Genomic DNA, 16,623 nt, shown 5'->3' on the forward strand with positions numbered 1-16,623 from the left:
CAGCCTGACTTGAGGCTCGATTTCACAACCTCCCATTTTACATTTATTCAGAATCCTATGCTTGTTTGAAATACCAGAGTATGACTGAACTGTAAATAGAAAATCATTTAATTATTATTTAGCAATTTCATTTGTTATAATCACAGTCGATGCTTGTTTGCAATTTGAATTCTTGTTTTGGTCTGTTTTTGCTTGATATTTTAATGTAGGCATTTATGTAGTAAAGTTCTATCTTTTTTTTTTTTTTTTTTTTTTTAAAGATTTTACTTTTAAGTTATCTCTGCACCCAACAGGGGCCTCGAATTCATAACCCCGAGATCAAGAGTTGCCTGCATTACTGATCGAGCCAGCCAGGCACCCCAAATTCTATCTTTTTTGATCTTTAAATTGCATTGATTTTAGAATTTATATGCAGAAAAACTGGCTTTTTAACTGTTTTAAAAAATTTTTATAGTATACTTATAAAAAACCATTGAAAAAAATTAAAATTTAGAATTATTGTCAATTGCCTCTTTCAGTATTAGTTTGTATAGAATTTTTACGGTAGTGTGTTTTTTGGTTTGTCGAACACAAACACTATTTTTTGGTTAGTCATAATTCTTTGATAATTCATTGAACTCTGATTTCCTGATCTTTAGCCATCATTCCTATGTATCAAAAGTGAGGATTTCTCTACTTGTTGGTATAGTGGTCTATTTTTGTGTTTTCAGATATGATTCATCAGCTTCCACTATTGACAGAAAGACAATACATTGCAACAATTCACTCCCGCCTTCAAGACTCACAGCTTTGGAAACTGCCTGGGCTGCAAGCCACGGTTCGACTTGCCTGGGCATTGGCACTGAGAGGAATATCTCAGCTACCTGATGTGACAGGTAAATTGATTGTAGGTAACTCTCTTATGAGAAAGAACGTATAAACTTGAGTGGTATGTTATCTTTGACATATAACCATGAGCATAGGAAGATATCTGGAGTTGTATTAAATGAAGCTTTGGAATGTGGTAAAATACAGACTTTTTTTGTCCTGGTCTCCCAAAAGAAATTTTATGAAATATGGTTTCCCTTTCTTGGAACCAGTGACAATGCTCTTTTAGTTTCTTTTTTCCCTTAAGAGTGTAAAATTTTGAGGGGCGCCTGGGTGGCTCCGTCAGTTGAGCGTCCGACTTTGGCTCAGGTCACGATCTCACAGTTTGTGAGTTCAAGCCCCGCGTTGGGCTCTGTGCTGACAGCTCAGAGCCTGGAGCCTGCTTCGGATTCTGTCTCCCTCTCTGCCCCTCCCCACTCATACTTTGTCTCTCTCTCAAAGATAAAAAATAAAACATTAAAAAAAAATAAAATTTTGAAATGGCAGTATCACAATAATTTTTTAAATTAAAATTTACGATTTCTTTTTTTTACGTTTTCTTCCTTGGTTTCACAAAATAATTTTTCACAAATTAAAAACTAGTATTATTTTAAAAGAAAATACATTAGAAAGGAGATATTTGGATCAGCTAAGAATGGATGTGGAAGTCTGGCTTTAATAGTCTATGACCGACTATAGCATATCCTGTTCTGCTGTTGACATTCATGTAATTCTCATACTATAGTGGTTTAACAGGACGAGAACTATGTTTTTGTTGTAATTTGAAGCCCAAAGAACTGTCACTTGTTTTTATGGTAGATCTGGAAAGATTTTATTAAGGTTTATTATCCATATCAGTGTTTTCTAGTTGTGGAGTGTCAACAGATTCTAGTATCTTATCAATTATGTGAATCTAGAACGTTTTGTTCACTAGTGTCCTACTGTTCAAAAGGAGACTGCAGAAAGCATTTTTTTTTCTTTTTTTTGTATTAGGGGGTCTTTCTTTGGCCAAGTATTTTTTTTCAAAATTTTTTTTTAATGTTTATTCATTTTTGAGAGAGAGAGAGATAGAGACAGAGACAAAGCATGGAAGGGTGGGGTCAGAAAGAGAAGGAGACACAGAATCCGAAGGAGGCTCCAGGCTGTGAGCTGTCAGCACAGAGCCTGACGTGGGGCCCGAACTCACAGACTGCGAGGTCATGACCCGAGCCAAAGTCAGGCGCTTAACCAACTGAGCCACCCAGGCGCGCCGGCCAAGTATTTTTTATATTAAAGCTAATTCATGGCTAATTAGACATTCATAGTCGTGCATAACTTCTATTTCTGAACTATACCTCTTAGTCATTTGCAAGTCTTATTTTAATACTTGTCTGGCATAAAATTATCCTTTAAACTTTTAAGTGGGTATGTGGTACTTAACTTCATATATTGTGATTTACTGTACTCTTGCCCTCATCTGGAAGGGTACAGAAGAATGTGTTACAGTTTGCTATTGATGAGAATAGGCTTAGGATTCCATACCTAGTTTCGAGTCCCAAATCTTTGGCTACTTATTCTCTTTAGTTTTACATGTTCATATTTTTTTTATAAGTTTGATAATTAGGGGTACTATAATTAAACATTTTTAAACTAAAAAAGTTTCTGAAATTTGAATTTTAAAAAGTGCTAGAATTCAGGGGCACCTGGGTGGGTCAGTCAGTTGAGTGTCCGACTTCGGCTCGGGTCATGATCTCACGGCTCGTGGGTTTGAGCCCCGCGTCGGGCTCTGTACTGACAGCTCGGAGCCTGGAGCCTGCTTCAGCTTCTGTGTCTTTCTCTCTCTCTGCCCCTAATTGACTCGCATCCTGTCTCTGTCTCTCTAAAAAATAAATAAACATTAAAAAAAAAAATTTGTTTTAAAAAAGTGCTAGAATTTAGATATTAATGCTGCTTTATTACCTAAGTAGTCTTCAAGAAATAGTTCTTGAATTGATCATCATGCAGTTTGAATTCCAGTATTTCTGAATTCAAGTGAAGGTTTGTAATTAATAATTATTATTAATATTTAATTTATAATCTTAATAAGTATTATTAGTCAAAATAAAAACAACTATTTTGTTCTCAAGGAGTTTGTATGGTATGGGTAGGCTTTATTTCAAAATGCAAAATAAAACATAAAAGCTCATTATTTTCCTCTGGTTGCAGCTCTTGGCTTCTGTCTATTCCTGACCCCTTCCAAGGCAATGAAAATTGGTGGTACTTTGAGGGATACTTGGGTTGCTCAGTCAGTTGAGTGTCTGACTCGATTTTGGCTCAGGTCATGATCTCACAGTTTTGTGAGTTCGAGCCCCACATCAGGCTATGTGCCGACAGCACAGAACCTGCTTAAGATTCTCTTCTCTCTCTCTGTCCCTCCCCTGCTCGCACTCTCTCTTTCTTAAAGAAAAGAAAAAAGAAAATGTACTTTGAGTAGCGCACTATGTATTTGATTTGTATGATGCTCAAGCAGAATAAACTATGTAGCGGTTCTTATCCAAAGCCGGATTACCACAAGGTTACCTAGCAATTTATATGTACATTTAAAAGAAGTAAATAGCAATCTATTTCTTGAGGACATAACAGTACCTGTGACATATTTTACCAAAAAATTGAACATAAGTAAAGTCTCTGTAGATCAAACTGCCAACTTTTAATATAAACAGAGGACAGAGGAATATGTTAACTGTACCACTGGGATGGATGTCAAACCGTTGTGGAAACTCTACAGGATAAAAGTCTAGTTTCTACTGCAGATAAGGGCAAGGGAAAAATTGAAAAGATACAGGAGGAGCCCACTACAGATGTATCACTCAAACGCAATCTGTAGATCTTATTTGGATCCTGATTCAAGCAAACAGATTGCACAAAAGACAAAAAGCAAAAATCCAAACTAATATCTTTTATAACATTCATGGGACGGTTGTAAATTTGATTACTTTGCAGATATTTGATAGGAATTTTTTGAAGATTTAAGGATATTGAGATATAATGGTATTTGTATGTATCACTTATTTTTCTTTTGTTTTTAAAGAATCTTTTTGAGTTTATACTGAAATACTTATGAGTGAAATATTAAATAGTCTGGCATTTCCTTTCATCTAATTTGGAAACGCATGGAGATCTAGAGGAGATAAAATTAACTGTAAATGGATAGATAATATCGAAGCTAGATGATGGGTGTGTGGTTTTCATTATATTGGTCTATATATTGATAGATACCTGTTTGAAGTTTTTCAAATAAAAAGCTAAAAAAAAGTTACAAGTAGACCAGTTTGTCTTTAGGTTAAGGTTTAGTTTTTAAGTTTTGCTACTTGGTTACCAAATTAGAAGAGTTACTTAGGTGGTCATGTTCAGGTTTTGGTCTTATTAGTTGTGAAGACTTTTTCTGAATGATCTAGTTCATTTCATTGAGATTAAAGCATCAGTTTGTTAATATTTTGATAATAATTCCCTGATTATTTCAGTATTACATCATGTATCTCTGAAGAAATTATTTATCACTCATGTTACTGAGAAGAGCACATGGTTTTCTTTTTCTTTTTCTTCTTCTTTCTCCCAAGTGTTGTTTCTTACAGGAATACAAGGTTGGTTTATCATTTAAATCCAGGTTAACATATAGTGTAATAATGATTTCTGGGATAGAGTTTAGTACTTTGAATGCCCATTGCTCATCCCAAGTGCCCTCCTTAATCCCTATCACCCATTTAGCCCATCCCCTGACCCAACGCCCCCTCCAGCGACCCTCCATTTGTTCTCTGTATTTTAAGAGTCTCTTATGGCTTGTCTCCCTCTCATTTTTTATCTTATTTTCACTTCTCTTCCCCTATGGTTATCCGTTTTGTTTTTTAAACTACACATATGAGTGAAATCATGGTATGTCTTTCAGTGACTTACTTCGCTTAGCATAATACACTCTAGTTCCATTCACATTGTTGCAAATGGCAAGATTTCATTCTTTTTGATCACCAAGTAATAATTCTGTTTGTGTATGTGTGTTTTTACAATATACACACACACACACACGCATATACAACGTGTGTGTGTGTGTGTGTGTGTGTGTGTGTGTGTATACGCACACATACATATATACACACTACATCTTCTTTATCCATTCATGAGTCAGTGGACATTTGGGCTCTTTCCGTACTTTGGCTATTGTCAATAGGACTACATGGTTTTCTTTCTTTCTTTCTTTCTTTATTATTAAAAAAATTTTTTTGTGTGTGTTTATTCATTTTTGAAAGAGACAGAGCATGAGCAGGGGAGGGGCAGAGAGAGAGGGAGACACAGAATCCAAAGCTGGCCAGGCTCCAGGCTCTGAGCTGGCAGCACAGAGCCCGATGTGGGGCCTGAACTCACAAACTGCGAGATCATGACCTGAGCCGAAGTCAGACGCTCAACTGACTGAGCCACCCAGGTGCCCCATGGTTTTCTAATGTACTTTTTCAGTAGCTCTTTTGAGTTTGTGAGTCAGTTACAGTGGGTACAGTCTTAGTTTTAACATAGACATGCTTGAAGGTTGAGAAGATAACCTGAATTTTGAAACATCAGCAGAGTATTATGAAATACTATAGTCTAGTTTAATAACTTTTTCTCCATGTGCTGTTTTTTAAAATATATTTCTAGCTCTGGCTGAATTCACAGAAGCAGATGAAGCAATGGCAGAGCTTGCAATTGCTGACAATGTTTTCCTGTTTCTCACTGAATCCGTGGTGGTGTCAGAAAACTTCTATCAGGAGGAATTTTATATTCGTAGAATCCATAATCTCATCACAGATTTCCTTGCACTCATGCCAATGAAGGTATGTGTAATAATATAGGATGAGTAAAAAGTAGTAGAAGATTTTTATGAAATAATAGAACCGATCAATTAGCTAACTTTATGTTTTAGAAACTAGTAAAATATTTTACTACAGACCGTAATTTGACAATAGTTGTGTTACAGCTTTTGAATTAGTAATTCATGAAAATGAAATAAGACCTGTTAACTGAGAATAAGCTTAAAAGAACAATATATTTGACACTGAGAATAGTTAATAAGGAGAAAGTAATAGCTAAATCACTATGGGTAGAAAAGTATTAATACCATGCTATCCCAGGGATCAGTGCTTAGGTTTGCCTTATTGTTATATTTTTACATATGATTTGGAAGAGCCATAGTGGAAAATTTCCAGTTTTATAGATAATTGTTTAGACTTTTAATTAGTGTATAAATGGGCTTCTGCTTGCTTACAAGTAATGCAAAGGCTACTTTTGAATAAAGAATTCAAGCTATCAGTATGATCTATAACTATGAGCCATGTCAGATGGCTTCTTGAGAGTGTATGTGTTTTGTGCAGTGTTGTGCCAAGAAAGCCATCAAAGTGGGGGCAGGAAGTAAATGAGGGAGTAAAGCCCTATGAATTCACTTTTTATGTGTGTATTTTAAAAAGCACCCCAGGGCCTCCTGGGTGGCTCATTTGGTTAAGCGTCTGACTCTTGCCTTCAGCTAAGGTCATGATCTCACAGTTCGTGGGTTCACACCCCGTGTTGGGCTCCATGCTGGCAGCGCAGAACCTGCTTGGGATTCTCTGTCTCCCTCTCTCTCTGCCCCTCCCCTGCTTGAGCTCTCTCTGTTTCTCAAAATAAATAAACAAATGTTAAAATAAATAAATAAAATAAAACATAAAAAAGCACCCCAGAGTACCTACATTTGTAATATTGTGTGGTTTTGGTACCATACCTCCTGAAACACGTAAGGCAAATGGAAAAGGTACCTCAAATGGCAGCAAACAAGGAGTGCAGTGCTTATTCATTATTTAACGAATTAAGTGTTTGTTGAGTTTCTTCTGTGTGCCAGGTACTATGTATTCTAGGTGTTGTGAAGAAGACCAATAAGTAGGAGACTCATTCGTTATCAGCAAAGAATTTAGAATCTAGTTGGAGAGATTAGGTAGTAAAAGTAGGTAAATGAGAGGTATAGATAGTAAACTACTATGAATTTATATAGGCTAAGGATAGCTCCCGTAGGACTAGAATAGTCAAGGAATACTTGGAAGAACGTTTTTTAAGTTTATTTATTTTGAGAGAGAGAGAGAGGGAGGGAGCACGTGTATGCATGAGCAGGGGATGGACAGAGAGAGAGGGAGGTAGAGGATCCCAAGCCTGACATGGGGCTCAATCTCATGAACTGTGAGATCATGACCTGAGCTGAAATCAAGACTCTGGATGTTTGACCGACTGTGCCACCCAGGTGCCCCATTCAAGGAATACTTTAACAGATAACCTGAACCCTCAGTAACCTTGGAGGACTTGATAGATTAACACCACAGAATTTTGGAATAGGAAGAAGTCTGCTAATCCTTTTATTTTACATTTGTAGAAATGAAGCCTTAGAAAGCTCAAGACTTAAAGTTTTTCCTAATCAGTAGTCCAGATGGGACTTTGATTATGGGAAGATAATCAGTGGTTTGAATAGGGTAAACAATTCACACAATTGGGGATACTGGAGGGGTTTTTTTTGATACAGGAGTATTTAGGTTATCTGTCTCTTCTTGAACAAACTGGTTTGTATCTGTCAGTGAATTTGTCCTTTTCGTTCAGATTGATTGACATTAAAGTTATTCCTAATACTCCTTTATTATACTGTTGATGTATATAGGTTCTGTAATGATGTTTCCTTTCTTATTCTTAATTTTGATAGTTTGTATCTTCCCTTTTTGTTTCTTAATTAGCCTGGCTAGAGGCTTATCAATTTTATTGATCTTTCCAAAGAACCACCTTTTGGCCTCATTGATTTTCTTTTCTTTTCTTTTCTTTTTTTTTTTTTTAATGTTTTATTATTTATTGTTGAGACGGGGAGGGAGGGACAGAGAGAGCAGGAGAGAGGATCCTGTGCTGTCAGCACAGAGCCCAATGTGGGGCTCGAACTCACGAACTATGAGATCATGACCTGAGCTGAAATCAAGGGTCGGACGCTTAACCCACTTGAGCCACCCAGACGCCCCTCCTTGATTTTCTTTTACTTTGTTTTGCTATCATTGATTTCTGCTCTTTATTTTTTTCTCCCTTTTGCTTTGGGTTTAATTTTCGCTTCTCATTTCAGTTTCTCTAGAACACTTATCTCTTAATTACTGCTTTAGGCTGTGTCACATAAATTTTGATATGTTGCTTTCTTTTTTGTTCAATTTAATATGTATTGTAATTTTCCTTGAGGCTTCTTTGATCGATGAGTTATTTAGAAGTGGCATTGTTTAATTTCCAAATATTTGGGAGCTTCTAGGTGTCTCTCTGCAACTGGTTTCTAGGTTATTTTAGTTGTGGTCAGAGAACATACTTTATAGGATTTCAGTTATCTTAAATTTGCTGAGGTTTGTTTTATGTTTGAGAATATGGTCAACTTGGAAAATGTCCTGTGTGCACATGAAAGGAATGTATATTCTGTTGATGTTATGTGGAGTATTCCATAAATGCCAGTTAGGTAAAGTTGCTAATAGTGTTTAAGTCTTCGACGTCCTTACTAATTTCACGTACTCGTTCTATTGAATAATGAGAGAGGGAGGTGCCTGGGTGGCTCAGTTGGTTGGGCTTCTGACTTCAGCTCAACTCATGATCTCCTAGCTCGTGAGTTCAAGTGCTGCATTGGGCTCTTGCTGACAGCTCGGAGCCTGGAACCTGCTATGGATTCTGTGTCTCCCTCTCTCTCTGCCCCTCCCCTGCTTGTGCTCTGTCTCTCTCTCTCAAAAATAACTAAATATTAAAAAATAATGAGAGAGGAGTGTTGAAATCCTCACCTGTAATTGTGGGTTTGTCTAGCTTTTTGTTTTTGTTTTTGTTTTTTAATGTTTATTTATTTTTGATAGAGAGAAAGAACAAGTTGGGAAGGGGCAGAGAGAGAGGGAGACACAGAATCTGAAACAGGCTCCAGGCTCCCAGCTGCCAGTCCAGAGCCCAATGGCCTCAAACCCATGAACTCTGAGATCGTGACCTGAGCCAAAGTAGGACGCTTAACTGACTGAGCCACCCAGGTGCCCCCCCCCGCCCCTTTTATTTTATTAAAAAATTTTTTTATTTAACGTTTACTTATTTTTGGGACAGAGAGAGAGAGCATGCGAGCAAGCATGAGCGGGGGAGGGGCAGAGAGAGGGGGAGACACAAAATCCAAAGCAGGCTCCAGGCTCTGAGCTGTCAGCACAGAGCCCGATGCTGGGCTCGACCTCAAGAGCTGTGAGCTCTTGACCTGAGCCGAAGTCGGACGCTCAATCGACTGAGCCACCCAGGCGCCCCAGTTCACATGAATGTTTATAAGGTAATGGTTCTCAGCCAGGACAATAATAGCGTTCAGAGCATGCTGGGGAAATGAATGGCACCAGTGTTGCTTGTTATAATATCTGTGGTGGAGTTGTTGGTAGCCAGTAGGTGGCTCAGGGGTGCTAAACTGTGCTGCAGTGGTCAGGATGATCCAGCCCAGTGAAGAAATGTCCTGTCTAAAATGTAGTAATGTTCCCGTTCAGAAACACTGTTGTTAAACTTTCTCTGTAGTGGAAAATGTATTGAAGTTTTAAGATATGAATTATGGATGGTGATATCATACTAAAATTCCTAGTATATTTTGTTATGTCATTAAAGTGGAATAGACGTTATAACAGGTTTTCTCTTGTGTAATCACTTTTAGACAGTTGGCTGGTTTCCTGTTTTCAGTATTATTAACCCATATAATAAATTTCCCTATTAAACTGTATGCAATGCATTTAATAGGTAAAACAGTTGAGGAATCGGGCAGATGAAGATGCTCGAATGATTCACATGAGTATGCAGATGGGTAATGAACCTCCCATTTCACTTAGAAGGGATCTGGAACACTTAATGCTCTTGGTAAGCCATTACACTGGATGCATGGTCATCTCTCCCTCCTTCCATTATTTACTCCCTAACTTTGGAAAGGTTCAGTTGTAAGATCTTAAATAATTGAGTTCCATAGAAATGTAAATTTTCAATTCAAGGTAATTTTTGAGTGAGAGGCATTTTCACCCAGTGTCTGCTTATTCTTTGCAGATTGGTGAGCTCTATAAAAAGAACCCTTTTAATCTGGAGCTTGCTCTGGAATATTGGTGTCCCTCAGAGCCTCTTCAGACTTCCACTATCATAGGTTCTTACCTTGGGGTGGCTCATCAGCGACCCCCTCAACGCCAGGTAAGCTCTTAGATTTCTGTTTTTCTGCCTTGGTGTAAGTGGGAGTCTTGAACCGTGAAGAAATGTTAATTCCTAATTGCTGTTAACACAAATGGCTACTCGTGTAACCTTTAGAAATTGGCACTTTTTTCCTTTTTGAAATTTGAAAGTGTTAAATTTAAGTTCTGATCATTTTGGAGTTTATGTAGTCAGTCTTATGTAGCATATTAGCTATGTGTCCAATCATAGAAAGGTGTCTAGTCTTTCTGTGTGTCACTTGCTTGAATGTTACTGGTATTTATTTATTAGTTTGTCCCCAATAGGCATGACAATAACCCAATATACACCATTCTTAACAAGTTGGGGAGGTTAGGATAGGTGTAGGTACTAAAAGGAAAGGCTGAGAAGTTAGAATTGATGACAAAATGAATCAGTAAAAAATGTAGGAAAAAGTCCATTTTCTGTCCTATGTTAACTAAAGTATGATACGCAGTAGCAAATAAGATGGATTGCAGTCTCGATCTTCATCTTTTGGGATTTCCTATTCTGGAGTCTCTCACGTTGAATAATTTTTAGTTATGCTAGAGGCTGACATCACACACCTTTTCTTTTTACTGCATTTGTTACATTTATTGTTTCACTTTTCAACCCCATTTACAAAAATGTCTTGGAGAAGGAGTGATTAAAATTTTTGAAGATTAAAAAAGATCCTTATATTATGAAATATTTGAAACATGGAAGAGAGAATAATTATAATGAACACCCAACATCTTAATTTAACAGCTGTTAACATTTTGCCTCGTTTGTTTCATCCACTGCTGTTATTTTTACTACTTTTATTTTTCTGGAGTACGTGAAAGTAACTTAGAGCCAGCATGACATTTCACCTTTTACTGGATAAGTGACTATCTCTTAAAAATAAGGATAATTTTCTCCATAATTAGAAAAATCACTGTTCTAATAGATTTAACAATAACTTCCAGAGACCAGTAACATTTTCAGTTCTGAAATCCAACCAATGAGACTGAGTGTCTGAATAGCACTTTTATTTGTTAATAGATTTAAGGAATAAGCAAAGATAAAAGGGAAAACTAAGAAGTGGATTTACAGAACAGGAATGTGGGAATGTGGTATTAGCCAGAACAGAAAACAGTATTTTTAGGCTACCCTCCAAAATTCTTTCAGGTTCCTAGGTCTTCATACTAAATTTGACTGGGATTCAGGAACCGTGGGTTCCAAGTATATTTGAATTTGCTGGTTTATTTTAGAGGAGTAAATTTCTTTGATTGTTTTACATATTTAAAATGTGAGTAGCCTTATGTTCTGTGGCATTGAGATGTTTTGAAACAAATGTGCTTTTTGTTCACAGAAAATTTTATAATTGATTAAGTTGCTAGTGACAATCTTGAAAAAATAATTTTTCATAAGTAGAATACCAAATTATTTTATCTTTGAGGCATTAAATCAGTGCACTTAGTTTTAGTTCATATGTAGTCTTCACTAGTTAGTCCATGCTATGTAAACTATTGATTTTTCCCTATTTCAGGTCGTCTTATCAAAGTTTGTTAGGCAAATGGGTGACCTGTTGCCTCCAACGATTTACATTCCATATTTGAAAATGCTCCAAGGATTAGCCAATGGGCCCCAGTGCGCCCACTACTGTTTCAGCTTGCTTAAAGTCAATGGTAGTAGTCACGGTAAGAGAAACTTGGATGTTATCTAAGTTTGTTGTGACATTGTTTTGTTTGGGTTTTTTGAGAGAGAATGAGCGGGGGAGGGTCAGAGAGAGACTCCCAAGCAGGCTCTGTGCTGTGAGCATGGAGCCTGACATGGAGCTCAATCTCACGAACTGTGAGATCATGACCTGAGCCAAAATTAAGAGTTGGACGCTTAACCAGCTGAACCACCCAGGTGCCCCATGACATTCTTGAACTCACTATTCCCCTGCCTGTTAAAGAATATTGGTTACTTGTAATAAGTTTTACTAGGTATATAAATTATTTTTATAATAATGGGAAAGAAGTACCTTGGGAGCTTTATGCATAGTGATGCCTTAATTACGGTCTCATAGGTAGGGGAGTTTTACCATTGACTTTATTAAATACAATTCAGTTTAAGAAATCAGAATTAATATATAAAAACTTCCAAGAACACATCTGGTATTCAATACATACTATATACCCTTGCCATATGATTTTGATTTTTTTTAATTCATAAGTACTTGTTTTCTAAATTTCTCTTCTTACAGTTTCTCTGTCAACCCTCTCCCAATTTCCTCATTTAATTTTCAGACTTGAGTCTGGTTAAATTGAAACACTGGAAAAGAGAAGAGAAAGAAATAGTTATTAAACATCTGCTTGGTAGGTCCCATGATTGGAATTGAGCTCTGCCTAGCTCCAAGGCCAGTGTTTTGACTACTCTGTCAAGGCCTGCTTATCTTGCCCTGTGCTTGGTATGTAGTGGAGTAGTGTAAATTACAAATCTAGACTGTCCTTATCTCTGTCTGTGGGAATTTAAGCTCACGCTTGGGAATTAGCTGTTGGGGAAAGGAGCCCCGTGTAGTCACAGGACAACACAGAGAACTCTTATGGATATAAAATAGGTAACTGACATCCAAGTAATTTACCTTTGCATGTGCCTGGGTACCACCTGTTCTTAGCCCTGAAGAAAAATTAATCCAGAGACTGAGCTCACAGATGGATTCTACCCCATTTTCAACACACTGCTTATTCTTGACAAGACAACATACTCTGCTTATCTAGGATAAAGGCACAGTTTATTGTTTTCAGTTTATTTTCTCCCTCCATTTCCAAGCAAATGCATAGACATTTTTGAAAGAAAATTTTATGCTGTCTTTCTTTACAGTTGAAAATATTCAGGGAACAGGTGGCAGTCCTGTTTCCTGGGAACATTTCTTTCACTCCTTAATGCTTTACCATGAGCATCTCCGGAAGGATCTTCCGAGTGCAGATAGTGTCCAGTACCGTCACCTTCCTTCACGTGGCATCACCCAGAAGGAGCAGGATGGACTGATTGCCTTTTTACAGCTCACATCCACCATCATTACTTGGGTAATTATCATCCACAGTATGTAAGAGTGTAATTTTATTTGTTTTCTAGCACAGGGGCATTTTAAGAGGATCCCGGACGTTTGTGAAATGCTTGAAGTTTATAAGTGATGAGTTTTGCACACAGAATTCTGTTTTTAGGCTCTGTGTTTCTTTACCTTCAGAGGATGTAACGGTAGCTCTACTTCTTGCCATCAGCTAATGTGAAAATAATAAATAGCATGTGCCTGAAAGAAAATAGAAGGGCAAATAAGAATCAGTGTTTGGATTCACATCCTTCTAGAAGGTTCCCTAGTGTAGGTATTTGTTGGTGTGTATCTATGCGTAAAGAATATTTTTTAAAAAATTGTTTTTTTTTTTTTTAATTTTAGAAAGCGCAAGCAGGGGAGGGGGCAGAAGGGGAGAGAGACAGAGACAGAGACATTGAGAGAATATTAAGCAGGCTCCACACTGAGCACAAAGCCTGATGTGGGGCTCAATCCCATGACCCTAGGTTCTTGACCTGAGCTATATCAACAGTCAGACATTCAACTGACTGAGCCACGCAGGTGCCCCAAGAATTTTTTTTCAATTTTTACCCAAAAAAAAATTTTTAGTTTGAGAGAGAGAGAGAGCAGGGGAGGGGGCGGGGTGGGGGGGGAGAGACAGAGAGAGAGAGAGAGAGAAAGAAAATCTTAAGCAGGCTCCATGCTCAGCACCGAGCCCATTGCAGTACTGGATCCCATGACCATGAGGTCATGACTTGCGCCAAAATCAAGAGTCAGAAGCTCAACCAACTGAGCTACCTAGGTGCCCTGCCCCAAGAAATTTTTTATTATCATTATTTTTAATGTTTATTCATTTTTGAGAGAGAGAGAGAGAGAGACACACACACACACACACACACACAGAGTGGGGGGAGGGGCAGAGAGAGGGAGACACAGAATCTGAAGCAGGCTCCAGGCTCTGAGCCATCAGCACAGAGGCGGACACAGGGTTTGAACTCACTTACCATGAGATCATGACCTGAGCCGAAGTGTGACACTTAACTGACTGACCCACCCAGGCACCCCAAGAATATTTTTAATTGAAAAGTCATTTACTGAATTACTCTTTTATTCTCTCCTTACACCAAACCATCTCACCTGCTACTCCCAAATTAGTCTTTAAATTTTTTTTAAATGTTTATTTATGTTGAGAGAGAGCATCTGCAAACAGGGGATGGGTGGGGTGGCGGGGGGAAGAGAGGGAGAGGGAGAGAGAAAGAAAGAGAGAGAGAAAATCCCAAGTAGGCTCTGTGCTGCTAGTGTAGAGCCTGACTCGGGACTCAGTCTCAACGACCGGGGGGACCATGACCTGAGCCAGAATCAAGAGTCAGATGCTTAACCAACTGGACCACCCAGGAGCCCCCCAAATTAGTCTTCATAAGAAACATTAGTTTCATTATATAATTTCTCTGCTCAGAAATCTCTTCTACTTGTTTCTCTTATACCCTAGAGCAAAGTTGTGTAGACATTCTGTCTTGAAGATAGGAATAATGTCTTTGTAGTTTTTCCAGGATTAACATTATTAAACATTAAAACATGAAGATAGTAATTACTTCTTATTGAATTAAAATGGAGTGGTATTTGATACCATATATATCTTCATTTTTTTCTCAAAAATTGAAATGGCATTTATTCATATAGTAAAAAATATATTACATTGTTTCAGGCAGGATTGACAGTGCTTAGGTTAAGATTTATGTGACCCTGGCCGACCATTTATCTCATATGTATTATTTTCCATGCTTAGAGCTATAAAAGGAATTGTAAAAGGCTGTTTCTCCCCTCTTCTTTACATTGACTGAGCAGTAATCTGATATGATCCACTGATAGACTTCACACATAAGCCATAAGCTTCTCTTTGTTTTAGTATGTATTAGGCCTTTGAATACTCGGTATAAGTGCTAGCAATTTAGATTATTGCTGGTCATTTTTCTTAGCTTTAAAAAATGGAAAGTCCTTGTTCTTTTTGTGTTCAATTCCCAGAGTGAAAATGCTCGTCTGGCACTCTGTGAGCATCCTCAGTGGACCCCGGTTGTGGTGATCCTGGGACTCCTGCAATGCAGCATTCCCCCTGTTCTAAAAGCAGAGCTGCTCAAGACCCTTGCAGCTTTTGGAAAATCTCCTGAAATTGCTGCTTCCCTCTGGCAGTCGTTGGAATACACTCAGGTAGTATTACAAGCTCTCTTATTTATTACAGTTTGGAAAGTGAGGCTTGATACTGTGGCAGAAGCAAGAGCATCCAGTTCGCAACTCACAGTATACCATGACCTTCCCAGTTAGACAGTTACGACTATAGTACTGAGCATAGCATCAGAAACAAGCCACCTTGGGTTTTTCTCTTGGATCAGTTGACAGCTTCACTAGGTTACTGGAGATGGGTTCTTCTCTTAAGACTTTGTTTTTCAGTGTCTGTGAGAAATTAATAAATGGACAGAATTCCTCAACTCGTCTTTGAGACCAGGAGGATAAGAGCCTTCAGGCATTATTTGTACTCATTAAATGTGGGGAACATCCGCTTTTCTTTTTTGCTTGGTCTGTGTCCTCCTGTCCCACCCGAGAAGAATGAAGAATCTCTCTTTCAACTTTCTTTAGACGTAAAGCGTATTGGCATTTTTCTGTGAAGGTGTAGTTATTCAATGTATATGCTGAATTTAAAAAGGAGACTAATGATGTGCTTTACAGAAATAACTCTAGGAAAATGGTGAGATGGAATATGTGTTTGTCTAAAAAACACTACAACATACAGGTGCCGGTGATTGTAACTTTGTTTTGAAGCAGTAAAATATTCTAGTTATTTTCTAACCTGTGTCCTGAAGATGTAATGATACTTAGCAAGAGCAAAATGAAGGGAGCTGGTATGTACCGAGAGGCTGAGTCACTTTTGGTTTAGTATTAATGCTTCATTTTTGCATTTAAAAGTGTGTCAGTACTTCATGTCCTAAGTGCTTATACTGCTCCTTTATAATGAAAATGCAATATGAGTGGGTTTAGACATTTCTATCATTAGAACAAGACTTCTTTTTAAAGGCTGCTGCCTGATAGTATATTTTCAACTTGTAAGAATGTCAAGTAACATGACATTAAGCGTAATTAACTATACCATATACTGCTCTATGTTCCTAGCAAGGTCAGGTCGGAACAGCTTAAACTCAAAACTTTTGCCCACATAAGAAACCTGTTCAAACCTGTTCTTGACAAATTTAATTATTGGTTTTCTGGTGCTAATAGTAGGGCTGGTCTTGAACACTGGTGAGATTTTTGTCCCATAAATCCTCTTAAGATTCATTCCTGGAATATCCCAGGAAATCTGCTGAAAATACATCTCATGTGCGCTTAGAAACCATCAGTTTTCTGAAGCCCAAATAATTGGAGCTCCTACCTGAACCCTGCACAGTTGCTGATGAAAGTCCATCAGAGACTTCTTAATTGTCCTCTCTGATTAGCATCATAAGATACACACACCTGTGGGTGTGAATATGACTGTTTATATTACAGAGTCACTGCTCTTCATTGAG

At 37.8% G+C, this 16,623-nt stretch overlaps 1 protein-coding gene across 3 annotated transcripts in view; it reads left to right on the forward strand.

Moving 5' to 3' along the window:
* NUP205 (nucleoporin 205) overlaps nucleotides 1-16,623 on the forward strand; it is an 86,211-nt gene that overhangs the window by 16,064 nt on the left and 53,524 nt on the right. For all 3 annotated transcript variants that reach the window (XR_007150132.1, XM_047848694.1, XM_047848696.1), the window contains exons 7-13: nucleotides 711-875; nucleotides 5,491-5,666; nucleotides 9,601-9,717; nucleotides 9,898-10,035; nucleotides 11,561-11,711; nucleotides 12,880-13,085; nucleotides 15,092-15,274. Coding sequence is in view for 2 of the 3 variants with exons in the window: in XM_047848694.1 (XP_047704650.1) it covers nucleotides 711-875; nucleotides 5,491-5,666; nucleotides 9,601-9,717; nucleotides 9,898-10,035; nucleotides 11,561-11,711; nucleotides 12,880-13,085; nucleotides 15,092-15,274 (1,136 nt within the window). In the remaining variant the exon portion in view is untranslated. The remainder of the gene's footprint in view (nucleotides 1-710; nucleotides 876-5,490; nucleotides 5,667-9,600; nucleotides 9,718-9,897; nucleotides 10,036-11,560; nucleotides 11,712-12,879; nucleotides 13,086-15,091; nucleotides 15,275-16,623) is intronic.

The sequence above is a fragment of the Prionailurus viverrinus genome, chromosome A2, assembly GCF_022837055.1.
Source record: "Prionailurus viverrinus isolate Anna chromosome A2, UM_Priviv_1.0, whole genome shotgun sequence".
In the NCBI taxonomy this organism is placed as follows: domain Eukaryota; kingdom Metazoa; phylum Chordata; class Mammalia; order Carnivora; family Felidae; genus Prionailurus; species Prionailurus viverrinus.